This window comes from Haliaeetus albicilla, chromosome 9 (genome assembly GCF_947461875.1).
Source record: "Haliaeetus albicilla chromosome 9, bHalAlb1.1, whole genome shotgun sequence".
Taxonomy (NCBI): Eukaryota; Metazoa; Chordata; class Aves; order Accipitriformes; family Accipitridae; genus Haliaeetus; species Haliaeetus albicilla.
In genome coordinates, this window is record NC_091491.1 from 26,514,992 (window position 1) to 26,539,237 (window position 24,246).

At 39.8% G+C, this 24,246-nt stretch overlaps 1 protein-coding gene across 10 annotated transcripts in view; it reads right to left on the reverse strand.

Annotated features, from left to right (window-relative positions):
• The window catches only part of TFDP2 (transcription factor Dp-2), a 64,038-nt gene that overhangs the window by 32,040 nt on the left and 7,752 nt on the right, over window positions 1–24,246 (reverse strand). For 4 of the 10 annotated variants that reach the window (XR_011326181.1, XM_069792220.1, XM_069792218.1 and 1 more), the window contains exons 2-3: window positions 19,507–19,600; window positions 12,842–12,908 (exon numbers count right to left, since the gene is read on the reverse strand). Coding sequence is in view for 4 of the 10 variants with exons in the window: in XM_069792220.1 (XP_069648321.1) it covers window positions 12,842–12,908; window positions 19,507–19,521 (82 nt within the window). In the remaining 6 variants the exon portion in view is untranslated. Of the gene's footprint in view, window positions 1–209; window positions 7,442–7,539; window positions 7,651–12,841; window positions 12,909–19,506; window positions 23,087–24,246 lie in introns of those variants that run through there. The other 6 variants (XM_069792219.1, XM_069792222.1, XM_069792223.1 and 3 more) reach the window with 6 other exon arrangements.

Here is a 24,246-nt window from a genome sequence, read left to right on the forward strand (position 1 = left end):
AAAATTAATGAATATACTTCTAGAAAGAAGTCACCATACAAATCCTATTTATAATCATAAGCATGCATAGAAAATACGTATCCATATCTTCATAGCCTTAACCATTCCTCATCTGACTACACTAAACTATTCTATAAACATCCATGAAGTAAGCCTATCACAGCCTATCACTGTACAGATATGGAGTAAATGACAGCTTTACAACTTACCTGAAGTAACAGAACAGGGAGCTGGACATCAAGGTAAAGCCAACCATGTCATCTCTAACTCAGCATGTTCTCATCCCAAGATGTTTATCATCTTTGTGATCCTGGACTGCTTACGGCTCTAACTCATCCTGTTCTCACACAGAGAAGCGCAGCTCTATGCTGAGAACCTCAAAAAATGCTGCTGCTCCTCCTCTATTCCAAATTGTATCATGTAATCTTGATTATTCAGACTTAATGTCTTAATCAAAACTGTCATGCAGCACTACCACTAGCCCATGACTGTTCAAACTGTTGTACACAAGCTATTCAAAGCAGTGAGCACACTTATCGATGGACATTGTGGCAGCAGCAGCTCCTGTCTCTGCAACGGTTTCAAAGCAAGAGAGCTCAGAATCAATCAAATACCTTCCCCCCATTCTTATGCACAGCCTTATTCAAAATGGGGAATGACAGTGGTGGGTCTGGAGGCAGAATCAAATATGAGGAAGAGCTGCCAGTGCCTCGTAATCCAGAGTTAGCTTGGGTCTACCTGAGGTCATGAGCTGTAAGGACAAGGATTGGCTCTTGAAGAGCTACTTATGCTCTCTGGCACTAGCAGACAGAAACTGAAGGCATCTGAGGTGACAGGTTCCTTCAGAACAGCGCAGACACCAGCCCTCACCACTGCCCTGCCCTGCCCTGCCCTCCTTCCACAGGAGCTGGCCAACATTCAGCTTCACCCAGATGGTCCCAAGCTGACTCAGTGGTGTTTGACATCTCTGCTCCCTGGTCTTTTCTCATAATCTGTTCTCCTCCACTGGCCACTTTTCTCTTCTCACTTGGTCCTGAACCATAGTCTGTCTTTGGTTGTTTTTTTAGTACACCCATGTTCTGACATGAGGTAACTGGAAAAAATCATAATTCAACAGTGTAGCTTCTCTGTAATAGAAAGCAGAAGCAACACAGTTGAGAGAAAAAGAATACTTAAAAAAGGATCTTCTGTAGCTACAGCACAGAAGTAGAAAAGATGTAAACATACACAAAGTCTCACCTTTATAAAAAATGAACAGAGATATGAGAAGTATTTACAATTTGAGACAAGCATGTTCTAATGTTCTGTGTAAATTCCTTTGGCATCTGGAGTAACACTACTACTGAGTATTAATTTTCCAAAAGGCAGATCTGTATCTGAGATGCTCAAAAGAAGCTTGCTTCTTTATTCGATAAATTGAGTAACTTATTCAGTCACCTAACTCACCTAGGAAAAAAAACTTATAAAAACCACACTCTTGCAAACACCCCCCACTGTAAATCCTTGCTCTGTTATGAATTGCCTTTCGTGAGGCAGTGCCAGAGTGCACAAGGCAACAGTAATTCATGATTTACACACATCGTGTTCCCATTTTGAGCTCAAAATAGTTCTTTAAACTGGCCAGTTACTTGTCAATTTTACTTTTGCTACAGGACTTTGCCTAGGATTTGCTAAGCACACTCTCATCAAAACCCAGTCTCCCCTCTCATTGTAGGCTGTTGTCATCAGTGACGTGCCTGTCACTTCCCAGTACTGCTGTAGAAATTTTGCTCTTTTCTGCTGCAGCTGAAACTTTTGACTCCTTTTTCTCCAAGATCAGCTCTCATGCTATTTCTCCTTGTTCCTTTTCTTAGAAGGGAAAAGAAATAAATTACTTTGTCCTGTGCTGGCAACGTAAGGTCACCTGGCAAAGTGCAGTAAAATTCTGAGATGCCAGCATTTGGCTTACAGTGCTCTTCCCATAGGGCTACATCACAGAGTCGTCTCCAGTGATGCTTCCTGGCCTGCAAGAGGCACTGTAACGTCACATTTCACAATGTAGGATTGAGACGTGTCAGACTTACTGTACCATACAAACTGCAGCTTAAAAATACAATACCCATGGCCAAAGCCACACACAAGCACCAGATTTACTGTAGCAGCCCTAGAAAAAACACTAAGAGCTACTGCACCACGCCTTCATTTACAAGGCTACCTAGATAAATTATACAGTCACCAATTAGGGCAACTTTGGTAAATATGAGGGTTGTTCAAATTACTTGACCTTCATTTTAAAAAGACAGTTGCTTACATGACGTATGTTTAAAAGTCTTTTTGGCTAGAGTTACCGTCAGTAAGAAAGATCTTCCTCTTCTAATCCCTACATAAATCCCCTATTTGGCAGCAGCAGTGTCAAAATGATCTTAAAAGTTGATCAAGTTTTCAAAGAAATGTTTCCCTGCCCTTGCCCTTCCTTTGAAATTTCTTTATGGGTAAATACAAATATGTAAATGTGTAGACTTTTAAACACAGATAGTATGGAAAGGGACCAATTTCTTTTGATGAGTGAGGTCTCTCTCATCCACCATCAACAGAAGAAAGGAGCAAACAAATTTTTCACAATAAAAGGTCATTCTATGTGTTTGTCAGCAGTTGAAAAAATGGTAAACAAAAAGTTTTATCACTTAGGAATAAGATATTCCCTCCCTCCCTCCTGTTTTCTTTTTTTCAAAAACTGTCATAGTCCAGATACTCATGTGACCTCAACTGCTCCAAATACTTAATGGTGGAAACACCACCTTCCCATCTCTCTTCACAGCAAACATGACAGTTGGTGCAGTTAGTTGCTGCAAAAAGTTAATGTGTTTCCAAATAGATCACATCAGCACCCCAACCTGAAGAGACAGATTTTGCAGTCAGTATCACCAGCATCACTACTCTTCTCTAAACAAAGAGAAATCCAACTGCCAAGAACCTCCCATCCTGCCTGTGGCCCTCACGCAGCAGCAGCCCAGGTCCGTGGGACACAGCTGCCACTGAAAGACCTGGAGCTGGCCAGGACCGGTCCCCAGTGCAATAAAAGCATGATCACAAACTGGAAACTGCCGACACAAGTACAACCAGCTCAGAAAGCAGGCACTTACTTGCTAAGATGACTAGCTGTATTTTACACCAAATTTTCAAGGTTAGTGAACCTCTGTTTGCTGAAGTGCTGGTAATTTCTAGAGTTTTGAAGGCAAGGTAGTACTACAAAACAGCAAGCATCAACAGGGACAATCTCTTCAAGTCTTATTTAAAAAACAGCATAGAAAAAGCAGGAGAAAGTAGAAGTCACACTGTAGACGATCTAAAAAATATTCAACAGACTTCTAAAAAATAGTCAACAGATTTCTGTATTCAACCTAAAGCAGAAATATCACCAAACTAATTATATATACTTTATCACGTAGCAACTGTAAAGGCTTTAAACATGATCAAATTCCAAATAAATGCCAAGTCTTAATAACGCCCATCATTTGGGGACAAAAAGATTACACTGATTTATGTTCCACTGAAAAACAGTAGTGTGTACAGTGATAAGCTGAACACAATGAGACCCATCAGCCTCCTAGTCACGGTACTCTTACTGCATGGATGAAAAAGGTCAGCAGCGATGGATCAAACTAGAATGATTTGTATAATAATACTCAATTCTTATATAATGTTTCTCGGCAGTACTTTCAAAGCACAAAGGACGTCAGTGTCATTATTCCCATTTTACCTATGGAAAACCGAGCACATGGGAGAGAAACCCACTTAAAACTCTCATAGGGAGGCTTTAACTGCAATATATATAAAACCACCACAAACTGAGAATGCTCGTCACTGATGCAAATTCAAAATAAAAATCTGTCAGTGGACATATGTATGTTTCTCTTAGAACAAAAGCACTTTGCTTCTACATAAATTATTCTTCCATCCCTCAGTCACCACTATTGTTGTTTCTCATGGAGAAAAACCAGCGTTGCTATTCTTTCATATTTAGAAAAACATGATCACTACATTAACTATTATTCTTCCTGGCAGTTGCGAAATATTTTTACTTGCACACACAAAGAAAAATTAAATTTAATGTTCTTCAGCTTAAAGCAGTCACAGAACAAAGTTATTCGTGCTTATGTACACGTATGCTCACAGGCACACGCTAACTAACCATCCTGCAAGACTAACTTTAAATCGTTATGTGGCATCCTAAATAGCTTAACTTCACACAAACAACACGGAGTCCTACACAAATATGAAGCTAAAGAGGTTTTAGTGATTTTTTTCCTGTATAACTAAATCTGTTAGGTCTGCAGCCTAATTGCAAAGATAATCAGAAACAATGTCAACCAGAGAACCTATAGAATCTGTCACAGCCAGTTTGAAGGAAACCATAGCTGATGGAAAGCACAGACCAACCAGCTGGGGCCACACACAATGCATACATCAACAAAAAAAGTCTTTGAATTTTTAGACAAAACACCAGGGAAGTGTTGGTAATCTGGATTTCATATTCAGAGCTCTGAAAAAAAGTCTACATTTTTTAAAGTGTATCAGTGAACAGCCATTTTATATAATACAGCCTATGGCTTGACGGTAATGGCAAACCCCCCCCAGCTCAGAGTTGTGAAATATCAGAAGTCCAGCAGGATATTTTGCAATAACATATGCGATGTGTCGTCAGGGTCCTCTATTACAGTAAAACATAAACTGATCTCCAAGATCACGATACAGGATTATAAAAGCATATAGAAAAACTGAATTCTTAACATGCTATTAGTATGCATGTATTTTCTTGGTACATTTGTTCATTTGTTTACTGCACTAACGTACTAGGCTATAAACCTAACTTTAAAAATTCCATAGTCTATAGGAGCACATACATATCTAGAAATATACGAAATTAAAGAGATCTGTAGAAAAGAAAAAAGAAAACAGGGCAGACGATATTTTGGTGTACTTTAGGCTTATGCTGACTACTACATTTTCAGACTTTTACTGTTCAATTTGAGACAAATTCATAGGAGTTAACAGTTGTATGAATCTCAAAGTACCAAGTGTAGGCCTGTTGATAACCAATTCTGTTGTCTTGGTTATTTTAGCAGATCTCTTCAAGCACACAATGAACTGCCAGCACTCTTCAGACCTCAAGCTGGACCCCCCTAAGGCCGTGGTCAGATATTCAGAACACTGCCACTAAAATTCGTTTATGCAGACCTCATCACCAATGCTCATTCCTGCCGGCAAGCCAGCACAGCCACAGCTACGGCTATGCAGTAAACTGGCCTTCTTTGCCTTTGGCAAGGGGGAACAATGGGTATTTTTCAGCTGAATCTGTTCCCAGGTCCAGTGAACTGCTCAGCCACCTACACAGCTATGCTGGAACTAAGCAAAGGAAAATGTTTAAAAGCAGCTGTGAGGTGACCAGAGCCAACTTAACTGGCACTCTCGCCAGAGAAGATGTAATCTTTTGCTTGCTCTGATAAACATCACAAGGAAAGGCAGAAAATAGTAAATATGTTAATTAAAAAAAAGAAAGAAAAAAAAGACAGAGACACTTGCCCTACTGCTTCCTTAAAGTAGCATAAGCATATGGCAATCCTGTGCATTAAGAAGTTTCTAGAACGCCAGCCCTATCAGGACTTGGTAAAAATGAGGTACTGCATAAAAAAAAGATGTATTGAAACAAAGGTCATATGGAGACAACAATTTGATCTGATTAAGGGATCCTCCCTCATGGAGCCTGCTGCAAGACAGGGGTCTAGACTCCCTTTTCCGTCCACAGCAATAAACAGAGAACACCATGTAGATTCATAGAATTTAAGAATATAGTAATAAAAAAGTATTAACTAAGGACAGTATGATTCACCAAAACTATTGTGTTAGTCTACATTATACATTTTAAGATGAGAATCAAATATGTCACTCATAGTCAACCAGCTGAAAACCGTTGCTGCTTTCTTCCACACCCTATTAACTAGTAACTGTCAACCCACTGTTCATAGACAAAAGTGGATTAGTACCCAGTGTCTTCACTGGGATAGAGACACACTGGGTCAGCCAGTAGATTTTGTTTAGGAGGCAAACAGAACTGTTAACCTGTGAAATAAATTCATTTTTTTACGTGCAAGAGTATTCCCCATGAAAGATAACTTTAAAAATTTTTTTTACAGGCACTTACAAATTTACAGTTCTGTAAATTTTCAAGTTCTTATTTTCAAACCTATTGAAAATTAAGCTTGTGCTCCAGGTGACTTCTCTGTGTATTTAATTGATCTGATTTACTGCTGGGAATATCCCTTACTTGCAGGTCATGTACGTCAAGTACTTTTAAAATAAGCTAAAAGCATGCCAAAACAATACCTTGGAAACACTATAATTAAAAATGCAACCTATCAAATACAAGTTAATCCTTACTGGACTTTTTTCCATTTATATCAAATGTATTACCTCTTTGTTCCTACCAGCAGCTATGAGTATTGAATGAAACAACCTTGTTACAGGATACATCTTGGGGTTTTTTTTGAAAGAAATTCCCATTGAGATTTTTCCAGCTCAAAGTCTGGTAGGAAATTTTTTCCCCAAAACCACGCCTTCCTGATAATTTCTACTGATTTTGCTGTTGTTTCTGTTGTAACAATTCTGATCAAACCCCAACTTCTCAAGTTTATGAAAAACATTAAGTCATATCTAACCCCTCCCCCAACCTAAACTAACTATTCTTGATAAAATATATACTTAAAAGGCAAAGTTACAAGAATCTGCAGATGGAATCACAGAGCAGTTGGGAGGGACCTCTGGAGGTCATCTTGTCCAACCCCCCTGCTCAAGCAGGGTCAGCCAGAGCAGGCTACCCAGGACCATGTCCAGACAGCTTCCGAGTATCTCCAAGGATGGAGACTCCACAGCTTCTCTGGGCAACCTGTGCCAGTGGTCAGTCACCCTCACAGTAAAAAAAAGTGCTTCCTGATGGTCAGAGAAAACCCCCTGTGTTCCAGTCTGTGCCCATGCCTCTGGTCCTGTCACTGGGCACCACTGAAAAGACCCTGGCTCCATCCTCTATGCACCCTCCTTGCAGGTATTGATATACATCGGTAAGTTCCCCCGAGGCTTCTCTTCTCCAGACTAGGGTCCCAGCTCTCTCAGCCTTTCCTCGCATGAGAGACGTTCCAGTCTCTTCACGACCTTAATGGCCCTTGGCTGGACTCTCTGCACTGCGTCCGTGTCTCTCGTTCACTGAGGAGCCCCATAGCTGGTGGGTGGCCTCACCAGGGCTGAGCGGAGGGGAAGGGTCGCCTCCCTCGACGGGCTGACAACGCTTCTCCCCATGCGCCCCAGGAGACCGTTAGCCTTCCTCGAGGCCAGGGCCCGTTGCCGGCTCGCGGTCCACCTGCTGCCCGCCAGCACCCCCGGCCCCTTTCTGCAGGGCTGCCGTCCAGCCCCAGCCCGTACTGCTGCAGGGCCCGTTCCCCCCCCGCCGCGATTAATTTCTCCAGCCTGTGGAGCTCCCCGGGATGGCAGCACGCCCCTCTGCCGTACCACGCACAGTCTGGGCGTTTCAAGTGCACGCTTCCCGGAACGCTGTAAAAACTCTCTGCTCCCGCTACCGGGGTTCAGTCAGGAGCTCGTCTTCTGCGCTTCCCTCCCCACCTCTGGCGGCGGCGGCGGCGCCGGGCGATGCCCCGCACCGCCCCCTCCCCCCCTCCCCGTGCCACCGTGTTAAGTTTAAACTAGGCAAGCCAGAGAGCGGGGGGACCCCGGCCGGGCCCGCTCCGCCGGGCTGCAGGCGACGGCGGGCCCCGCCCGCGCGCCTTTGTTACCCGGGGGCATCCTGCGGCGCGGCCAGGCGGGAGCAATCGCGCGCCGAGCAGGCCGAGGCGCAGCAGGCGGCGGGCCCCGCGGCGGGCGGCAGGGCCCGGGGCCGCCCCAGGGCGGAGCGCGCCCGCAGAGCCTGCGGCACGGTCGCACCGCCGCCCCGGCAAAGCCGCTCCTCGGCCACCCCTGCAGCTGTAAATACGGTCATTCGCGCCGGCAGTCCTAAACCTAAACGGACGCTTCCGATGCAGCCGGTCCCACGCTGCAGCACAGCCTGGAAGGCGACGGGGTGGAAAGAGGTTTTGCTCGGGCTGCTGCGTCTCGGGGCAAGAACGTCAGCATCTGGTGGGAGCGACGCCCCGAGGCAGCGCCCCCGGCAGCCAGCACCGCTCTGCCTTAGGGACGGGGCGCTGTGCCGGAGCAGGGGCCGGAGCGCCCGGCCGGGGCCGTTCTGCCCTCCCTGGCGGGCGGCCCGCAGGGTGGGCGGCCGTGCCTCCGCCGCCCCGGCTTGTTCTGCGGAGCTGCACAGACCGAGCACAGATCTTTTAAAGCCGCAGTTGCTTTCAAATGTGGAGTTCTCGGAGTACCTTGTTTCGCTGAAAGGAATCTTCAGGACAGGCCGTCCCTTCACCTGTCACCGCAGAGGGTAACAAATGAACTCCTTTCAGGTGTGTTGAATTAGAGCCCTCACCTGGTGGCACCACACCTCACTGAATTTACAGCTGAGAAGCAGCAGCTTCGTTGACTACGAAAATGATTTTGCACCTAACACCTGACTGCAAACCTGATTTTGCATACCTAGGCAACTCCAACACTCAGCAGGTCGGGTGGCCTCGGGACTACTCCTTAACCTAGGATGGAGCCCTCAAAGCCGCAGACATCCATGTGGATGCACGGAGGGCAGGCGAGGTGGCTTTACGGGACAAGTGACCAAGTGATAATACAGATGCGCCCTCTGCTTGGAATCGGCAGGAAAAGATCTGATTTTCCACTTCTATGATATATATGAACAGCATTACAAAACTGGAAGTGTTCAACTTATCGATGGGGAATGTCTGCCAAACAGATTAAATTTGAAATTCTCCGGGTTACATAGGCAACTTTTCAACGTGAACTCTACAGTATGTCTGATTTAATTAATTCACAGCTTGAAACAATCACCCCAAAACCACAACTGAACTGTCACTATCCAACTCCTTCACAAACCTAATTATACCTGCTCAAGAACTAACTTGACTAATTACACTTAATAACTTTTAACAGAATAGGCCAACTTCACAAAGACATCTTGCCACTTAAACCAGGATTTTGCCTAAATAATGGAGTACCTTAGTTGTAGTCAATTAACTTTATTAGGCACCGAAGTTCTGCCTGCACCCAGGAGCGTGTCAGTCTTGTTAGCATGGAGCATATCGGGAGTTTCTCCCAATGGGCACAATCCATGATAAAACACTAGAAGAATACGTAATACATATGTACAGATCTATCCTCAAGGGTAAGAACAGCAACAATCATCTCTGTTCTCCAAAACATAAGAGGAACCATCTCTTTTGCGTTCAGTAACCCAAGAGTATTCATTCACTAAAGAATGAGAACCAGGGCCAATTTTTTCTGTCTGGGAGAATTAAAATGCAGGTCTCCTAGAGGAGTAATTTTAATCACTAGTCTGCCAGGTACTTTTAGATAAGGAAATGAAGCATAGTCAGCCCAGCTTGCCATAACTGAACAGTTTTAACTGTAACAGTAAGAACCTATGTCAAAGACTGAGTGAAAAAGGGAGTGAAAATGACTTTCAGAAAGGAGATAACCGGACTGTGCTGTGTGGACTACTTAAAATATTTTACCCAATGACCGTCCTTGCAACAAGCGGTCCCTGGCATTAGCCCAGTACCCTGGCCATTAGTCAAGAGCCATCCGCATGTGGCATTCCCTCTCCGATCCAATGCGTATTCATTTCAAGCCGAGGAAGCAAACTCCAAATAGAGATCCTTTAGCCAAAAGAGCCAGTTGCCTCTGAGTTAAAGGCAACAAATGTAGGAAAGTAAATTCTCTGTTGAACGGGAATTGTTCCTTAAACAAAGTGAACAACATTCCGAGTTAATGCTCTGCTGAGCATTGTGGTATTTCTTCTAGGCACACCTAGAAAGAAAAATCTAGTTCCCTTCAGAATTAGGCAGTAAGTCTTTTTATGAGGGTTACAAATTTGGATATATGTGCTTTGATTCGGCAATCATCACATTTAAAACATCAAATTCCTTAGTAAATCTGTATTGCATTTAGATACACTGGGTACTAGAAATGCTTCTTTTTCCCAGACATCATCTATAGGAGGAATAAAAAAAAATAAATACTGAAAGTATTTTAAAAAGCCTGAATCAAAAAAGGCTACAGCAAGAAGACTGCAGTACTCACTAACAAGCACAGGAAACAAGCAAGTAATAAGAAAACTGAAACCCCAAATAAACCGAACAACCTGTCGACCTATTTAGGAACAGCAATTCAGATTTAAAAATCAGGAGAAGTGACACAGCAGTACTGTGAGACTTACAGATTAGATTGCAATACCTAAGCAGTCTGTGAGCATTAACTTCTCCTGTAGCAAAATAAACCTGGAAAATATCCAGAGATTGTGCGTGGTCACTACAGGTCATGGTGGGAAAGATAAATTAAGCCTGATCTAACACACACTGGAACAGCAGCAACAGACTAACTGCTTCAGATGGTTCAGGGGAAAACCTCGGGAAGAAAAGAGATTTTGAAAGTTAAGCCTGTGAATGGAAAAAAAGCAGAGAAAGTAATTTTAGAGCGCAAGAGTCAAGTGATTAGCTATTTTGATTACACATTTTTAGTGTGAAAAAGTCAGAAAGTTTCCCCTACATAACTCTCTCTTAGTGGTGCTGATGCTACAGAATGAGACTGCAGCTATATGAGTACAGAAAGAGCAACAGCTGATTTGGTAAGTGTTTCAAGACATCCTCCTGCAGTTTGAAACAGCATCCTCAGAGATCCAGGCTGCAGTCTACTGTTACTAGGCAAAGTGGCAAAGCAGTGGGTTTACCTAGCACAGTCCAGCATTTTTCAGAATTAAACCCAGTAAAACCAGAATTACACAATAGATTTCATAGTATAATAAAAGATCAGAGTTCATAAAAAAAAAAAAACAAAATGGAAGACAAAACAAATTTGCAAGGAATTTTCTATGCGTTCATGGCTCAGCACCGGAATCTGAAGTGTTCCTTTAATGTAAATATTGGTACTGAACTAGTATGTTTGTGCTAGAGGCAAATAACAAATAAACACACACCACAAATAATTATCTTTTTGGAAAGAAAAAAACATTAAACACAACTTTTCTAAACAAAAATTTCTAGCACTTGAAATCTGATGCTTTTAAGAAGATCCTTATCTGAGCAAATAGCCTCTCTCTTTTCCTCTTGAACATATAAATCCATCATGCTTCAGTCTAAGAACACTATGAACAGGCCCAGATATGTAGCAATAAATTGCCTTTATTTTTACTATAGGAAATGAGTTAACTTAAATAATGGATAAAACAACAAAAACTGTATTTACTAGGAAATTCACAAAGCCCTATTAAGAGATAGTGGATCTGAATGCCTGTTTGGAGTTTCTTCCCCCGCTCCTTAACTTCCAGAGTTCAACAGTGGACATGCCAGAAGTAAGTAAAGGATATTTCAGATTTAAAGTAAGAGACAGCTTAGATACTGGCATGCAAGGTTTTCCAGCTTTTCTGGAATACTTGATTCTCCAGGAAGAATAAGCCAGTGTGAACAAGATGTTATATCTCAACAGAGATGTCAGTGACTTTTAATTATACCTCAAGGTTAAAAAAAAAAAAAAAATCATTAGAGCATAACATTTTAGAAAATACAGAAGAATGGAGGTAAATAATACATCCACCACCCCAGAAGCAAAATCTAATAAAGACTGGGATAAGGATCACTGAGATATTACTACTAACAGTAATGCCCTATACTTTATAAAGTTATTAAATTCAGTTATTCGCTGAACAAATCAATTGCTTGTCTCACAGATTTGAAATTATTTGAAAATGCTGCACTTATTTTAGTCTCTTTCCCTAGTATCATGACATAATCACATAATAATGAAACACAAAGGGAAATTACCTCGCCGGTGTGCAATAAATTAATTGTCAAATTATGAGTGCACCTAAAACCAGTCTGTAATGTTCTGCATAGTTTAGAAAACTAGGAAGATACTGTAGCTCTAGCCATTTTCTGTTTAGACTCTTTCATTTTTTCAGACTCTGAAGTCCGATGCACCTAACTGTCGTGATGAGCCAAAAATCATTCTTCCAGCCAGTACATGCATTTGTTTATTGCAGTGGATAACAGCAAACCTGTATTTACTTAGAAAGGGTGATCAAAGCATTTCCTGAACTGTAAATCCTCGAGTTTTCTAATATTGATAAGGGGTTGCAGTTTCATTTTACTGGAATCCTACAGCTGTCCTGACTGCCAACACACTGTTTTAGAGTCAAAAGTGATTAATATAGAAATGCTAAGATGAAACAGGATAGGACAAAATATAATTATTATTGTAAATTGTCTGAAGCCCTTACAAAAGTACCATGAGATATTACTAGCCATGAAGTCACGCTTAACCTTCTCTCCCATTTGGACTACAACAGAGTCTGGGAACTTTAAGGTGGGGTGAAAATCAGGAAATTCAGCACATTATTCACCATCAAGGAAAGAAAAAAAAAGGGGGGGCTTATTTTATCTTCTAATTATTTTTACTACACTCTTTTCCCCTCTGAAAACCCGAAGATCTTCCAATCTTTGTTGCTGACACTTGCATGTCAGTAATAAAATATCTACCAGTGTGAACATATGAAATGCATTTTGAACATTTAAAATCTGAGTCTCCCAAAACTGAACCAACCATATGCAGTGAAATCAGCAGTAATACTAATTTAGTAAACGTAAGAGAGAAATAAGTCTTAATGTATGCTTTTCTGTGTATACAAATAGGATTCTCTTACCTTTTGTTGGACTCTGGTTCTGATCTATGAATCCTTTCAAGTCTCCATTTGTGGAAGTCACACCAACCTGAACAAAACATTTTTGAAGTCTTAAAATATGATAAACCTTTCTGTGTTTTCTAGTCTGCAACTAACAGTATTACAAAAGTAATCTGTTCTGCATTTCTGAAACATCATAATCCTATCGATAGTAGAGTCTAACAAGAGCATGAGATTCAAAGCAAAGGATCAAAGACATTTACTGTGTATATATGAAGACAAACTCTAATTTTAACTAAATTCTTAACAAAAAAAACCCCTAAATATTCTGATACTGTACTACACAACCAAAGCAGCGCATTCTGGCTATTATGGTGTAAGTCACTGTCCCCTCCAAGTCAAACAGAGCAGCTGCCACCAATAACACAACAGAAATCTGCCAGATGTCCAGTACTCTCAGTACTAAGCTGCAGGGTCTACAAGTCTGAGGAGATGTGATTGTTGATGCATTTTAAATACATTTCCTAGTCTTCAGAGATAAACTTATTTACCCTGAGGGTGAATTACCGGGGACATGGAGAACTTAAATCATACACAGAATGGTGCACCTCAGATTTTGTCATGTACACAAAGCATAGGAAGGTGGAGTTGGTACAGAAAAATACAACATCACTGCTCCTGGATGATGGAGAGAAGAGATGGAAAGTCCCTCAGATCCCAGCTAACAAGGGATGGGCCCAGCAACAGCAAGTAATGGTAAGGCATTCTGCAGTTTCAGAGCATTATGCTTGCCCCACCTTAGTAACCTCTGTTCAACAAAGCATTTTGTTTTGCTTCCAAGATGGAAGCTGTGATAAGCACTGAGGGATGGAGCTCCGTTGGAGCAGTAGGCAATTAAACTAAATAGTACAAAAACTCTTTTTAAAATATTACAAAATTTGAGTACTTCTGTAAATAATTGGGACAAAAGGTTCAGGTATCTGAGTTAAGAAAAAACAATCATACAATCAAAGATCAAAGATTTGTTTTATTTTACAGACGTTTGTAGTAATAACGGACATATGCTAGGGCTGCTCGTAGAATTTTCATCCTATCGAATTAGAGAATCATTTAATTGTAGGCCTATTAAATAGTAGTAACATAACACTAAAATAAACTACACAAGAACAAAAAATACCTACTACAAGCATTCAATCACCCAGTTCCACTAGAGAACTTGTATTTGGCAAGTAATTTTTGAAGGGGAAAATCTGCATGGAGCATTGTGACAGACTCTCTTGAAATTACTTCTATTAAGACTTTTTCATCATCAGGAGCAACATGTGAACATTAACTATTGCTGCACTATCCTGATTGTAAAACACTGCCTAAATGAGCTAAGTTACATGCTTCTGTAAACAAGCCCTTAGAGTTGCTCAATATAGTTCATCAATTTGTCTCAAACGTTGTCTGCATCAGACTTGCTCTTTCCTGTCACACCCAACTAGACGCTCAAGATACTATTTCCAACGGGCAACCAAGTGCTTTGGTTGTTGCAGACTATGGTACCACCAGAAGCTGCTTTTGAAAGAGAGTAAGTCTGTCTCATTTTTTCCTCTCCGTTTTCCCTTTTGTCTCCCACCAGGTGGCAGCGGTGCAGAGGCAATGCAGTAGGGCTGGAGAGGAAGGGAACAGGAACGCCTGGATTTGAGCAGGGGAAAGAGGAGGAAGACATGAAAACAAACGCAAAACGTCTCCTATCACGTTTTGGTAGCAGGTCCATAGGGAAAACAGCAGCATTCTAGTATTCTTCGCCCGGGTACTTGGGCGGCAAGGAAAGCTCATGTGGTAAGAGGGCACTGTGACTCCTTACACTGAAAATGTATTCCTGAGATCTTTAAAATAGAGGTTGGAAAGGTTAGTAAATTGCATAGCATATAGCATGGAAAGGGCATTATGACTGCAAAGCCAGGATGAAGAGCCAGCACTCTTGGATCATACTACTGCTGCCTTTGCACAATAAGTAACAGTATCAGCTTCTCCCTAAGACCCCGCCTCTGCAATAAATAGAACACAAATAGGAGAAAATTTTAATTCAGAGGCACAGGGGAGCCACAGGGATAAATATCAAGTGTTAGATATAGAGGCCTTAACTTGTTCCAAGAGAAAGGATAAGAATTATGATTCCCATGAACATCTTCAAACACAGCACTGCAATTTGTTCACAATTGAACCTTCAGTTCTAGATTTACAACTCTACATTTCCCTATTGATTCATATTGGTGCTTCAATTAAACACTGAAGATGATACACATATGCACTGTCAGCCCAAGATGACTCTCCAGCCATTATGACAATTCAAACATTTACATTTAATTCTCTGAAAGATTTAGATTATTTAACTGATTCAATATTTAAGGAAATGCAACAAAGTATTTAGATTATTTAACTGATTCAATATTTAAGGAAATGCAACAAAGTACTTAAGTTCTTTTTTTTGTGTGTGTGTATCTTGTACTTCAGTGATCCAAGTGATACCAAATTACAGCAGAATTTTAGTTTGCATAGGTATATGTATTTTCACGATGATGGTCCTAGTAACATGTTTATAAAGAGCATCCAATGAGCAGGAGCACTCCTCTCAATTTTATAATCTTTGTATCTAAGTTTAGAAGAGCTTGAAAACAAACTTTAATTTCATGAGAGCTTAAATAAGAAGTGTGGCAGATCTAAAGAAATTTGTTTCTCCTGCAGAAGAATTATCATAACTAAGCCCTCAGAAGCCAAGTGTGATGCAATAGTACAATACTGCAGCAGAATGAGAACTTTATAGTATTCCATTGCTATGTCTGAGAGGTACCAGGCCATGTTGTTATCTAGAGACTGTACCACCCACTCCTTTTAGGAATAATCTTGTCATTTAACTACTCCTAAGCTGAAACCAGCAAACAACCCAACGCTTACATAGGTATTACTTATTCCTTTTTGTATGGTTTGCCTGATATTTCTGTTTTATAACACTGCCCCAGAGTGTCTGGATTACTCGGTATGGCAAGAGCTGGACTCCTGCTTCTATCCATCTGCAGCAAGATGAATCCAGTCATGAAGTAAGATGAAGCAAGAACTTGGCAGGCCTTTGCATCCTATTAAATATTTTCATCAAGTTTTTTTCCCCTTTCCTAGTAGGTGACTAAGAAGTTTCCAAATGGGGCGAGGGGAAAGAAAAAAAGAATCGTAACGAGAGTCTTGGATGGGGCAAACTGTCATGAGCTGCTCTTGCAGCTTATCAGCCTTCTCCACTGCTTGACATACTATTCAGGTAGCAAGTCTCCACCTGCAATCCTTCCCTTTCCTTACAGAAACCAACTTTCCCAGCAACCTGAAAAGTTTTTGTGCTCTCTGCCCTAGAATTAATCCAGATTATAGCATGTAGAAGTTGTAAATGGGTAGGGAATCCACTAACTGGCTGTTTTCTTATACCTGTAAGCCCTAACAGACTCATTTCTAGACATACTGTAGTGTTACCGCTTACAGAAACAACTCAGCACCTAAAAAGGGTGCTGTCATCATAAACTAAAAGAAACCTGCATGGACTATCAGTGCAGAACAGCTAATGTCCTTTACATTGTTTTTGAAGAGTTTCCTGTTTAAGACAGGTGTTAAGGCTTGTTTAAGGCCCTCTTGACCAACTTCAACAGTTAAACTAACTCCTTTTCTTCCATATTGACATGTGAAAGAAGAACTATTATAGCCATTTAACTGATCTCATCTATGACAAGACAACCACCCCCTGAGAAGCAGTGACAAACAACTTCACAAGCACATGTATATAAATTCAGATCAGACGATCAAAACTAACAGTCTTATTCAAATAATCTGCTTGAGTCGTATTATCTATTTTGTCCTAAAAATAAGTTTACCATGAGTATTTGCTCTTTTTTTCCCCCATTTCTCAATACTGTTTTGGTGTCTTCCTACCTGAAGGACAGATGCGAATGGAAGTACAAAACAGGCAAGAAAAATGCATTTTATGATATAAGCAAAGAATGAAATAACCCATTATGACAGAGCGATTTAAATTACATCTGGGTACAATGTGTATGGTAAGCATGTAAACATCTCATCTCCAAGAGAATCTGTAACTTTTATTCAACATCTTATTATTCATAGCTGTTTTGGTTGGATTTGTTTTGTAAGGAAGGTCAAATCACCCATAAGCAATGTTCCACAAGCAGATACTAGAAAGTGTCCTGCATTTAAAGAAAGTGAGCACTCAGCCCAGTCTTGGTAATTCTCCCATCACATACTCAAAAAGTTAGCATGGAAAAACAGTGATGGGGAACATTATTCATCTTACATACACATTCAATGTATGGTAACATTTTGCCATGCGCTTGAAGCGCAAGCTTCCTTGCAGACAAGGTTGCTCAACAGAGCTTATGCACGTGAGATGCAAATACATTTTAGCCTAAGTTCACTGCACTTTGTTCTTGCGATGCATTAGGAGCACAAACATCCCTAGACTGCTGTGTCCCAGTTGAGGGGTAGTGATTTCAGAACACAGAGGGGACAGCTTCCTGATGTGTACATGTTTGATGAAAGATATGGGCCCTTTAAGACTTTCCCAGAAGATGTCCAAATTCCAGTACTTCAAAGTTCCCTTTCCTTGATACTTCAACAGAAAGAAAAAAAACCCCAAACCTTCTGCAGAGAAGCTCTCTCCCTCAACTCGCTCTGCAGAGCGTTAAAATATTTCAGAGAGTATAACAGACAAACACTAACCTTACATTTGAAACGGGTTTCAGGCTGCAGAAACCCATAGATATATGGTAAACCTTGGAACTCTGCAAATTCAGAAGGCCCAAGAATGCTTCTAACAGCAATAGAAAACCCTAGGGCTGACAGTATTGGCCTGAGTGTGCAGTTCTGAGTAGCTAAGGTTGGGAAATCCTGAAGAAGTGCTACAAATAAGGACAGAAAGAATATGACCACCCTTGTTTTTACACTGTTACTTATTTTGCAAATCCTTTGAAGGGGTATACTTAACAAACATGAGAACTGAGTTCTACTTTCATCTGCACCACAGTAGCTGATTTTTTTTAAATAAATCCATAAACATTAGCTAAATAACTAGGTTTGCATAGTTTAATATGCAAAATTTCAAAGCATACATACCAATACAATATTTATTCTATAAAGTAACTATAGCCTTGCGTTAAACAACAACAAAAACATATTTCTATATTCAGCACAAGAGTAAGTTGCCCAGACTGAATGTCATATGTCTGTCCTCAGAGGTATTCAAAACCCAAAGCCCTGAGCGGCCCTGAACAAAGCACCAAGCAACTGCATTCTGAATTCAAGTGTCAGAGCTTTACACAAAGTACCAGAGTAGATGGCCTCCTGAGATCCCTTCCAACCTATGTCACTCTATGACTCGATCACACAACACTCCATGGATTTTATTGGCATTGGTATTTATCCTTTGACTGCATTGAATAAAAGGTCAAAACCACAAATGATTTGGATTTGTGCAGCTGTTCCACATAGATCAGTAGAATTACCTATTTATACTACAGTTGAATATGGCCTATGAAATAAGTAAGTCAAAGGGCTTTGCATATACACATCCATTTATTTTCTGGCTTGGTCAGCTTGAATCAAACAGTCAGACTTAAGACATCTGAAAGCCTTACCTGGAACTACACACCAAATGAAACTATTAATAAAGCCAACAGAAAAGACATTTCTGAGACTTGAGAATTAATTTAACCAAATTATGCCCTTGGCATCAATCTAACCAAATATGCATGAAAGCTTTTGCAGTTACTGAACAGAGAGCCATCCTAGGGTTACCTGCACTTTTATTGTAGGGTATTTCTTTAGCCATGTTGGTTCCTAAACCTGTTCAGATTTAATTAGATTGCAGGATGCCCTATCAAAGGCAGTCAACAGGTAAACTGCCCAGGGCCCAAAGTCATACTCAACTCGCTGACCACCAAGCTTAATCAGAACTGTTCTCTATACAAATTGTGTACCTCAGCAAGCACAGCTAATTAGGCAGAAAATTAAGGTCAGGATGTTAGACATTTCATAAGCTTCCTCAGAACTCAAGATAAGGGAGTCAAATATAGAGCCTCTAGACACGACACTACAGGCTTGTTGATGCGGCAGATGAAGAAACAGGAAGGCCCTCAGTCTTCTAGAAACCAAGAGTGTATTGACATTAGTAAAGAAATATGCTTTCTGTTCTTTCTTGAGTTTTGAGATTCAGACTCAGTAAAAGGATTTTACTCTGGTGTAAAGGTGAGATGCTTCAACAAAATGAGAAGCTCTCTGGTAAGTTTGGAGCAATGTTAGAGGAATCATAGAATATCTCAAGTTGGAAGGGATCTGTAAGGATCAATATCAAACAGCATGAAGCATTGCCCCAGTTATCAACCTGACCTATAACTGAGTAAACTCCACATCCTTAAAAGAGCATCTAACCAGTTTAAATTTATCAAAATACTGCAGAAGATGATGGGGTACACATTTGTGGTATATAAAAATAGGACAAGATTTTTGAATTTGAAGGTCTTCATGTTTGACTTCTTGTATGGACAAATACAAGAAATCAAACACAAAGACCTTCAAATTCTGAAGGCCAGAAGTGACTGGCAGCATGCCAAAATAAAAAGTAATACATTTCATAGAATTATACTTACATTTTTTGCCGTCATGTCAGACAATATTGCTTTATATTCCGTAAAACCATCAGATACCCCTCTTCATCTTCACAGAATCTTTAAAATGAACATCCTGTAAGAAAGTTAATAAAATATCTTAGTAAAATATATTTTCAGTTACCTTTCTAGCTGAAACCCTGCATCTCCAAAGGATAGATTATTTTTTTTTTTACTTTTTGATAAAAATCAATCACCACAATAGTCAGGTTCTGCACAGATACTAGAAATGTACGTTGCTTGGAACAGACAGAGATGTAATCTTATATATAAGGCCCAACTTATATAGAGACCTAAGTATATTAATGTGCTAGCAATGCATGTCATACCATTACTAAAGTATTGTAATTAAAACCATGCAATCATTTGCATCTAATGCAGATTGACTCTAAAAACTGGAAGTGAATTAATTCTCTCCATTGTGTCTTTAGCCTCCAACAACACAGAAAGCTTCTAATTCCCTCGCTGCAGACATCCAAAGACCTTGATAAAAAGTGGGAAATACTATGAAATGTACATACACAGCAAACATTAAGTATTTTTAGGAAACATCCAAGAAAAAGCATTTCAGTTCAAACTCATCTTTTAAATATTTTCAGGCTTTTTTATTAACCCTATGTATTTAGAATTATAATATTAGAATTCCAGGAAAAGCCAAACGTTTTAGTGTACTGAAAAATACTTAAAGTGACTTTTTAAAATCAAAGCTTCCAGAAGTCTTACAGAAAACAGAAGAAAACAAGTTACAAATCAACACTGGCAGCACAAATCATTTTAAAGATAGAATTAACCTGACAAAGCATTTAAGAACTTCAAAAGTACTTGTAAGTACTACTTGCTGTTAAAAAATGGACTACTGAAGACATCTGAATTGCACTTGGATGTATAAGAGAGGGAGAACTGTTCACACTTTCAAGGGTGGAATCAATCCAGCAAAATCTTTTGGAAGATGCCTGAACTAGTTACCAAATATGAGTCGTGACCATTTACAGCAGAACTCACCAGCTACAAAAGCAGATTGCAACTCATGCTATTTCCTCTGTATTTTAACCTACACAAAGTTTGAGAACGGCCAGCGTCTTCACCTCCCTTTTAGAAAAGTGCCAAAAATTGTTGCAGTAGTGTGCACAGCTAATGGTGGAACTCTACCATCACTACATTAGTGGTTTTGAACAATCCAGAAGAATTTTAAATTCTAGGATCTTTCTATAGATTTCTTGGTTTATTCAGACATCATATCAATTAAACTGTTATTAGAGATAGTGGAAAAACATTTTATTCAACTTAGAGGTGTTCTCCATTTCCTGTTGAATGAGTTATATTTATCTTCCTTAGTGCCTCAATTTATTGCAGCCATAATTAAGCAGTTACTCCAGCATGTGAACACCACACAATTCTGCTACTAAGACATTCTCCCATGAAAACTTCTAAGTTTTAGTTTCACAACAAAACATCCAAGAAAATAAGAACCATTTTTGTCTGCCTTCAGAGAGGACACTACAGAGAGATACCTATTCACACCCTGGAGAAAGGGGCTACTGGATCTGTGTAGCAATCCTAAAACCTGAAGAAGAGCCGCAGAAAAGCCATAAAGCTACAGTGGTCATGGCAAAGAGCAAATACTGAATCCTTGCATTGCATCTGAAAATTATGATTTATGTGCCTTTTCTTTTTCCACCTTCCTCCTCCTTCCACACAAACTCTCCAAATACATCATATGGAGCTCTGGCCAAAACTCGTGATGCAGCCTGACCTCCCTCTCTTGCTTTAAGAGGCTTTACAAGTAATTTACTCAAATAAAACATTGTGAAGAACACATTTGCTAAGCAGTTTTAACCTGTTTACAGAGAAGCAAACTAGTTTCATCTTTGACAAGTTATTTGCTGTCAGGCTTAGTGATCCAGAAGGTATTGTCCATAAACTATTACAGTCCTTTGCCACAATGCTCTTCAGCCAGTACGAACAGTTGGTATTCTTCCAGCTTTATGAACACATTTTGTCAAGCTCAAGAAGCCAGACTTTGTGACCCCACCATCTGCCATGACCTCTTGTCAGGTTCAGACAAAAGAACCTACACAGATGGCCTCAAAATGGAGATTCTCTTCATTCCCAATTGCTGTTTGACAGCTTGTACCACACAGATAGAGAAACATAAAACTCAACCTTTTTGTTCTTTAGCTGGTTTCTACTGAAATGAAGCTGCATAAAGACAGATTTAGAGCTCAAAGCACATGAGACACAAAGATTGCTTTATTTGAACTAAGGTCGTCCCTTCATAATCTAAGCCTTGGTTTATAATCCACTCCCATAATTTTGCCTTTTGGTGAAATATTGTATGGTTCAGTGAGCCAACCAAACTGACTTTGTAAACTTTGAGTTGTAGTTTCTTCTAGAACATATGTTGCCTAATCACTTATGCCAATGACATTAAAAAGCCATTTCGGGCATTAAATTTACAAAATCCCAGATAATCAAGCTCTAGTTACAACAAAACAGTACAAGAGTGTTTATCTGTACCCATTCTCGTTACAAGTTAAAATCCAATCTATCCTGAAGATTCAGTGATACTGAAGCTGAATCCCAGTACAAGAAACAATGCAAAACAGAAAACAGTTATCTGCAGAAAAATATTATATTCCTTCATAGGTTTATTTTCTATGGTCCAAAGTCTTATTTTTAAACTATCTCTTTATAGATACACATAATAGCTAAAAACTAATAGTAGAAAGAATAAAGCCCTGTACCATAACAGTCTATTTTCTGCCCCTGAAAATTAAGCTCTACCAAACTTCTTATCAGTACTTCACATATCACACCTTCACGTAGACAAGCACCACACAAAGATTCTCCCCAGTCCCGGAGGCCACTTCTACTTCACAACAGAAAGTATCTTTTATGTAAGTATTACACCAGTATTAAACATCTACAAATTAAGACAACTATTTGACAGTCACTTAAATTGTTATGATGAAAAGTCTTCATGGAACACAGAAAAAATTGTGGAGATAGTTTAGTATACTAGAATGATTTTATCATCACCAAGGTGTGGTTTTTTTTTCATTTACTTGATCAAGAGTATTGCAAAGTGAAAATTATTCCAAGTAACTGGGTCAGCTAGGAGGAAAGAAAGTGTCACCAGTTTCAAGAAAAAGAAGCCTGTATAACACCAGCCTTTCCACTAGAAATTAGTTTATAGTCTTCACACCCCTCTCCATAGTACTAACTTTTAAGCTATGGTACTACAAGGCTGATTTCAGAAGACAGCACTAACAAGAAGATTCCTTATTAATCAGTACAAGCTCAGTTTTAAACCACTAATTTATGCACAGCATCTACATGGATTAGACCACCTGTTATACATATGTTGCTTCATTGTGTCTCAGTTTTCAGACCCGTAAAATTTCAAGATTACAAAGTACTTATCAGAAACCCACCTGCTCCCAGGAAGTGTTTCCCCATCTTATTCCTAAAAAACATTTCAATATCCAACTACTTTTTGAAGCAATTGAGATAAAAAAGGACCAACTTTAGTGAAAGCATCTGTATGTACTAGTCAGATTAATTTCTTGGTACCCCCAGAAACAGAAATACAACTTTGTTACCAAATTTCTGAAATTTAAATTACAGATTTTGCATCTCTATAAGAAGATTCCATTAATTTGTCAACTTTTTTCCTGAGTCCTCTTCAGATGCCTTAGTCCCAGTTTTATCCCTTATTTACATATACAAGAAATAAACTTGGCCTACAGACTGCAAAAGACAGGAATACCCATGTCCATATAACATCCAGCTTGTCACTTAATGAAGAACTTCAAAAAGCCAACCAAGAGGTGTATTCAACAAGTCACACACACAGAGTGGGAAATAAGTCATCATCTTCAGTTATGACACAGTAATTTTTATTTTGAAAATAATATTAGAAAGTAGCTCTTAGGAAACATTTGAAAGGAATCCCACCATGATGTGCATGATGAAGGTCTTGCGGGTACAACAACTTATTTTTCCAGCTTTTACTGTGAGCAACTGTATGCCTTCAAAAAAGCCCTAGTAAATGACAGACAAGGTGATCAGAGAGACTGAACAAAAGAAATCAAAGTGACTTAACTGCTAAATGATATTAGGAGTTTTTAACAAAATAAAATCACTTGACAAGCGTAGAGAGTTTAAAAGCTTCATCGTTTAATCATTTTTAGGTGACTTAAAAGACTGCAACCTATGACTCCAAAGTACAGAAGTTTTCACTACTACATGACACACAAACGGAATGAGCACTACTACTTTAAACCAAGATGCAAATGAAAGATATAACTACATGAACCCAATTTGAAAGTGAAGATCTCATCTTGTAGTTTGGGGGAGCCAGCTGACACACAAGAAATCAGAGGGAACAAAACCAAGTAAGTATCTACAATTGACCAGGTTCTCCTATGCCAATGTGTCATCAGAACAAATGAACTGACACCTCCTGACAACAGCAGTAATTATGACTCAAGTTTACACAGTGCAAAGAACCTGGAAAAACAGACAAGGCCTACATGCAAGTTCAATTAGCATAAACTGTAGCACTTAAGCTATATAATGAACAACAACATTTAGTGTTGTTTGCTAAAAGGATGTTGGGGGAATGTCCCTTTAAGGATTTCATGCAGCATATATTGAGGCAACAAATTAATCAGTTCCCTTTCAATATTCTTGGACTTGATCCCAAATGCTACATACCCA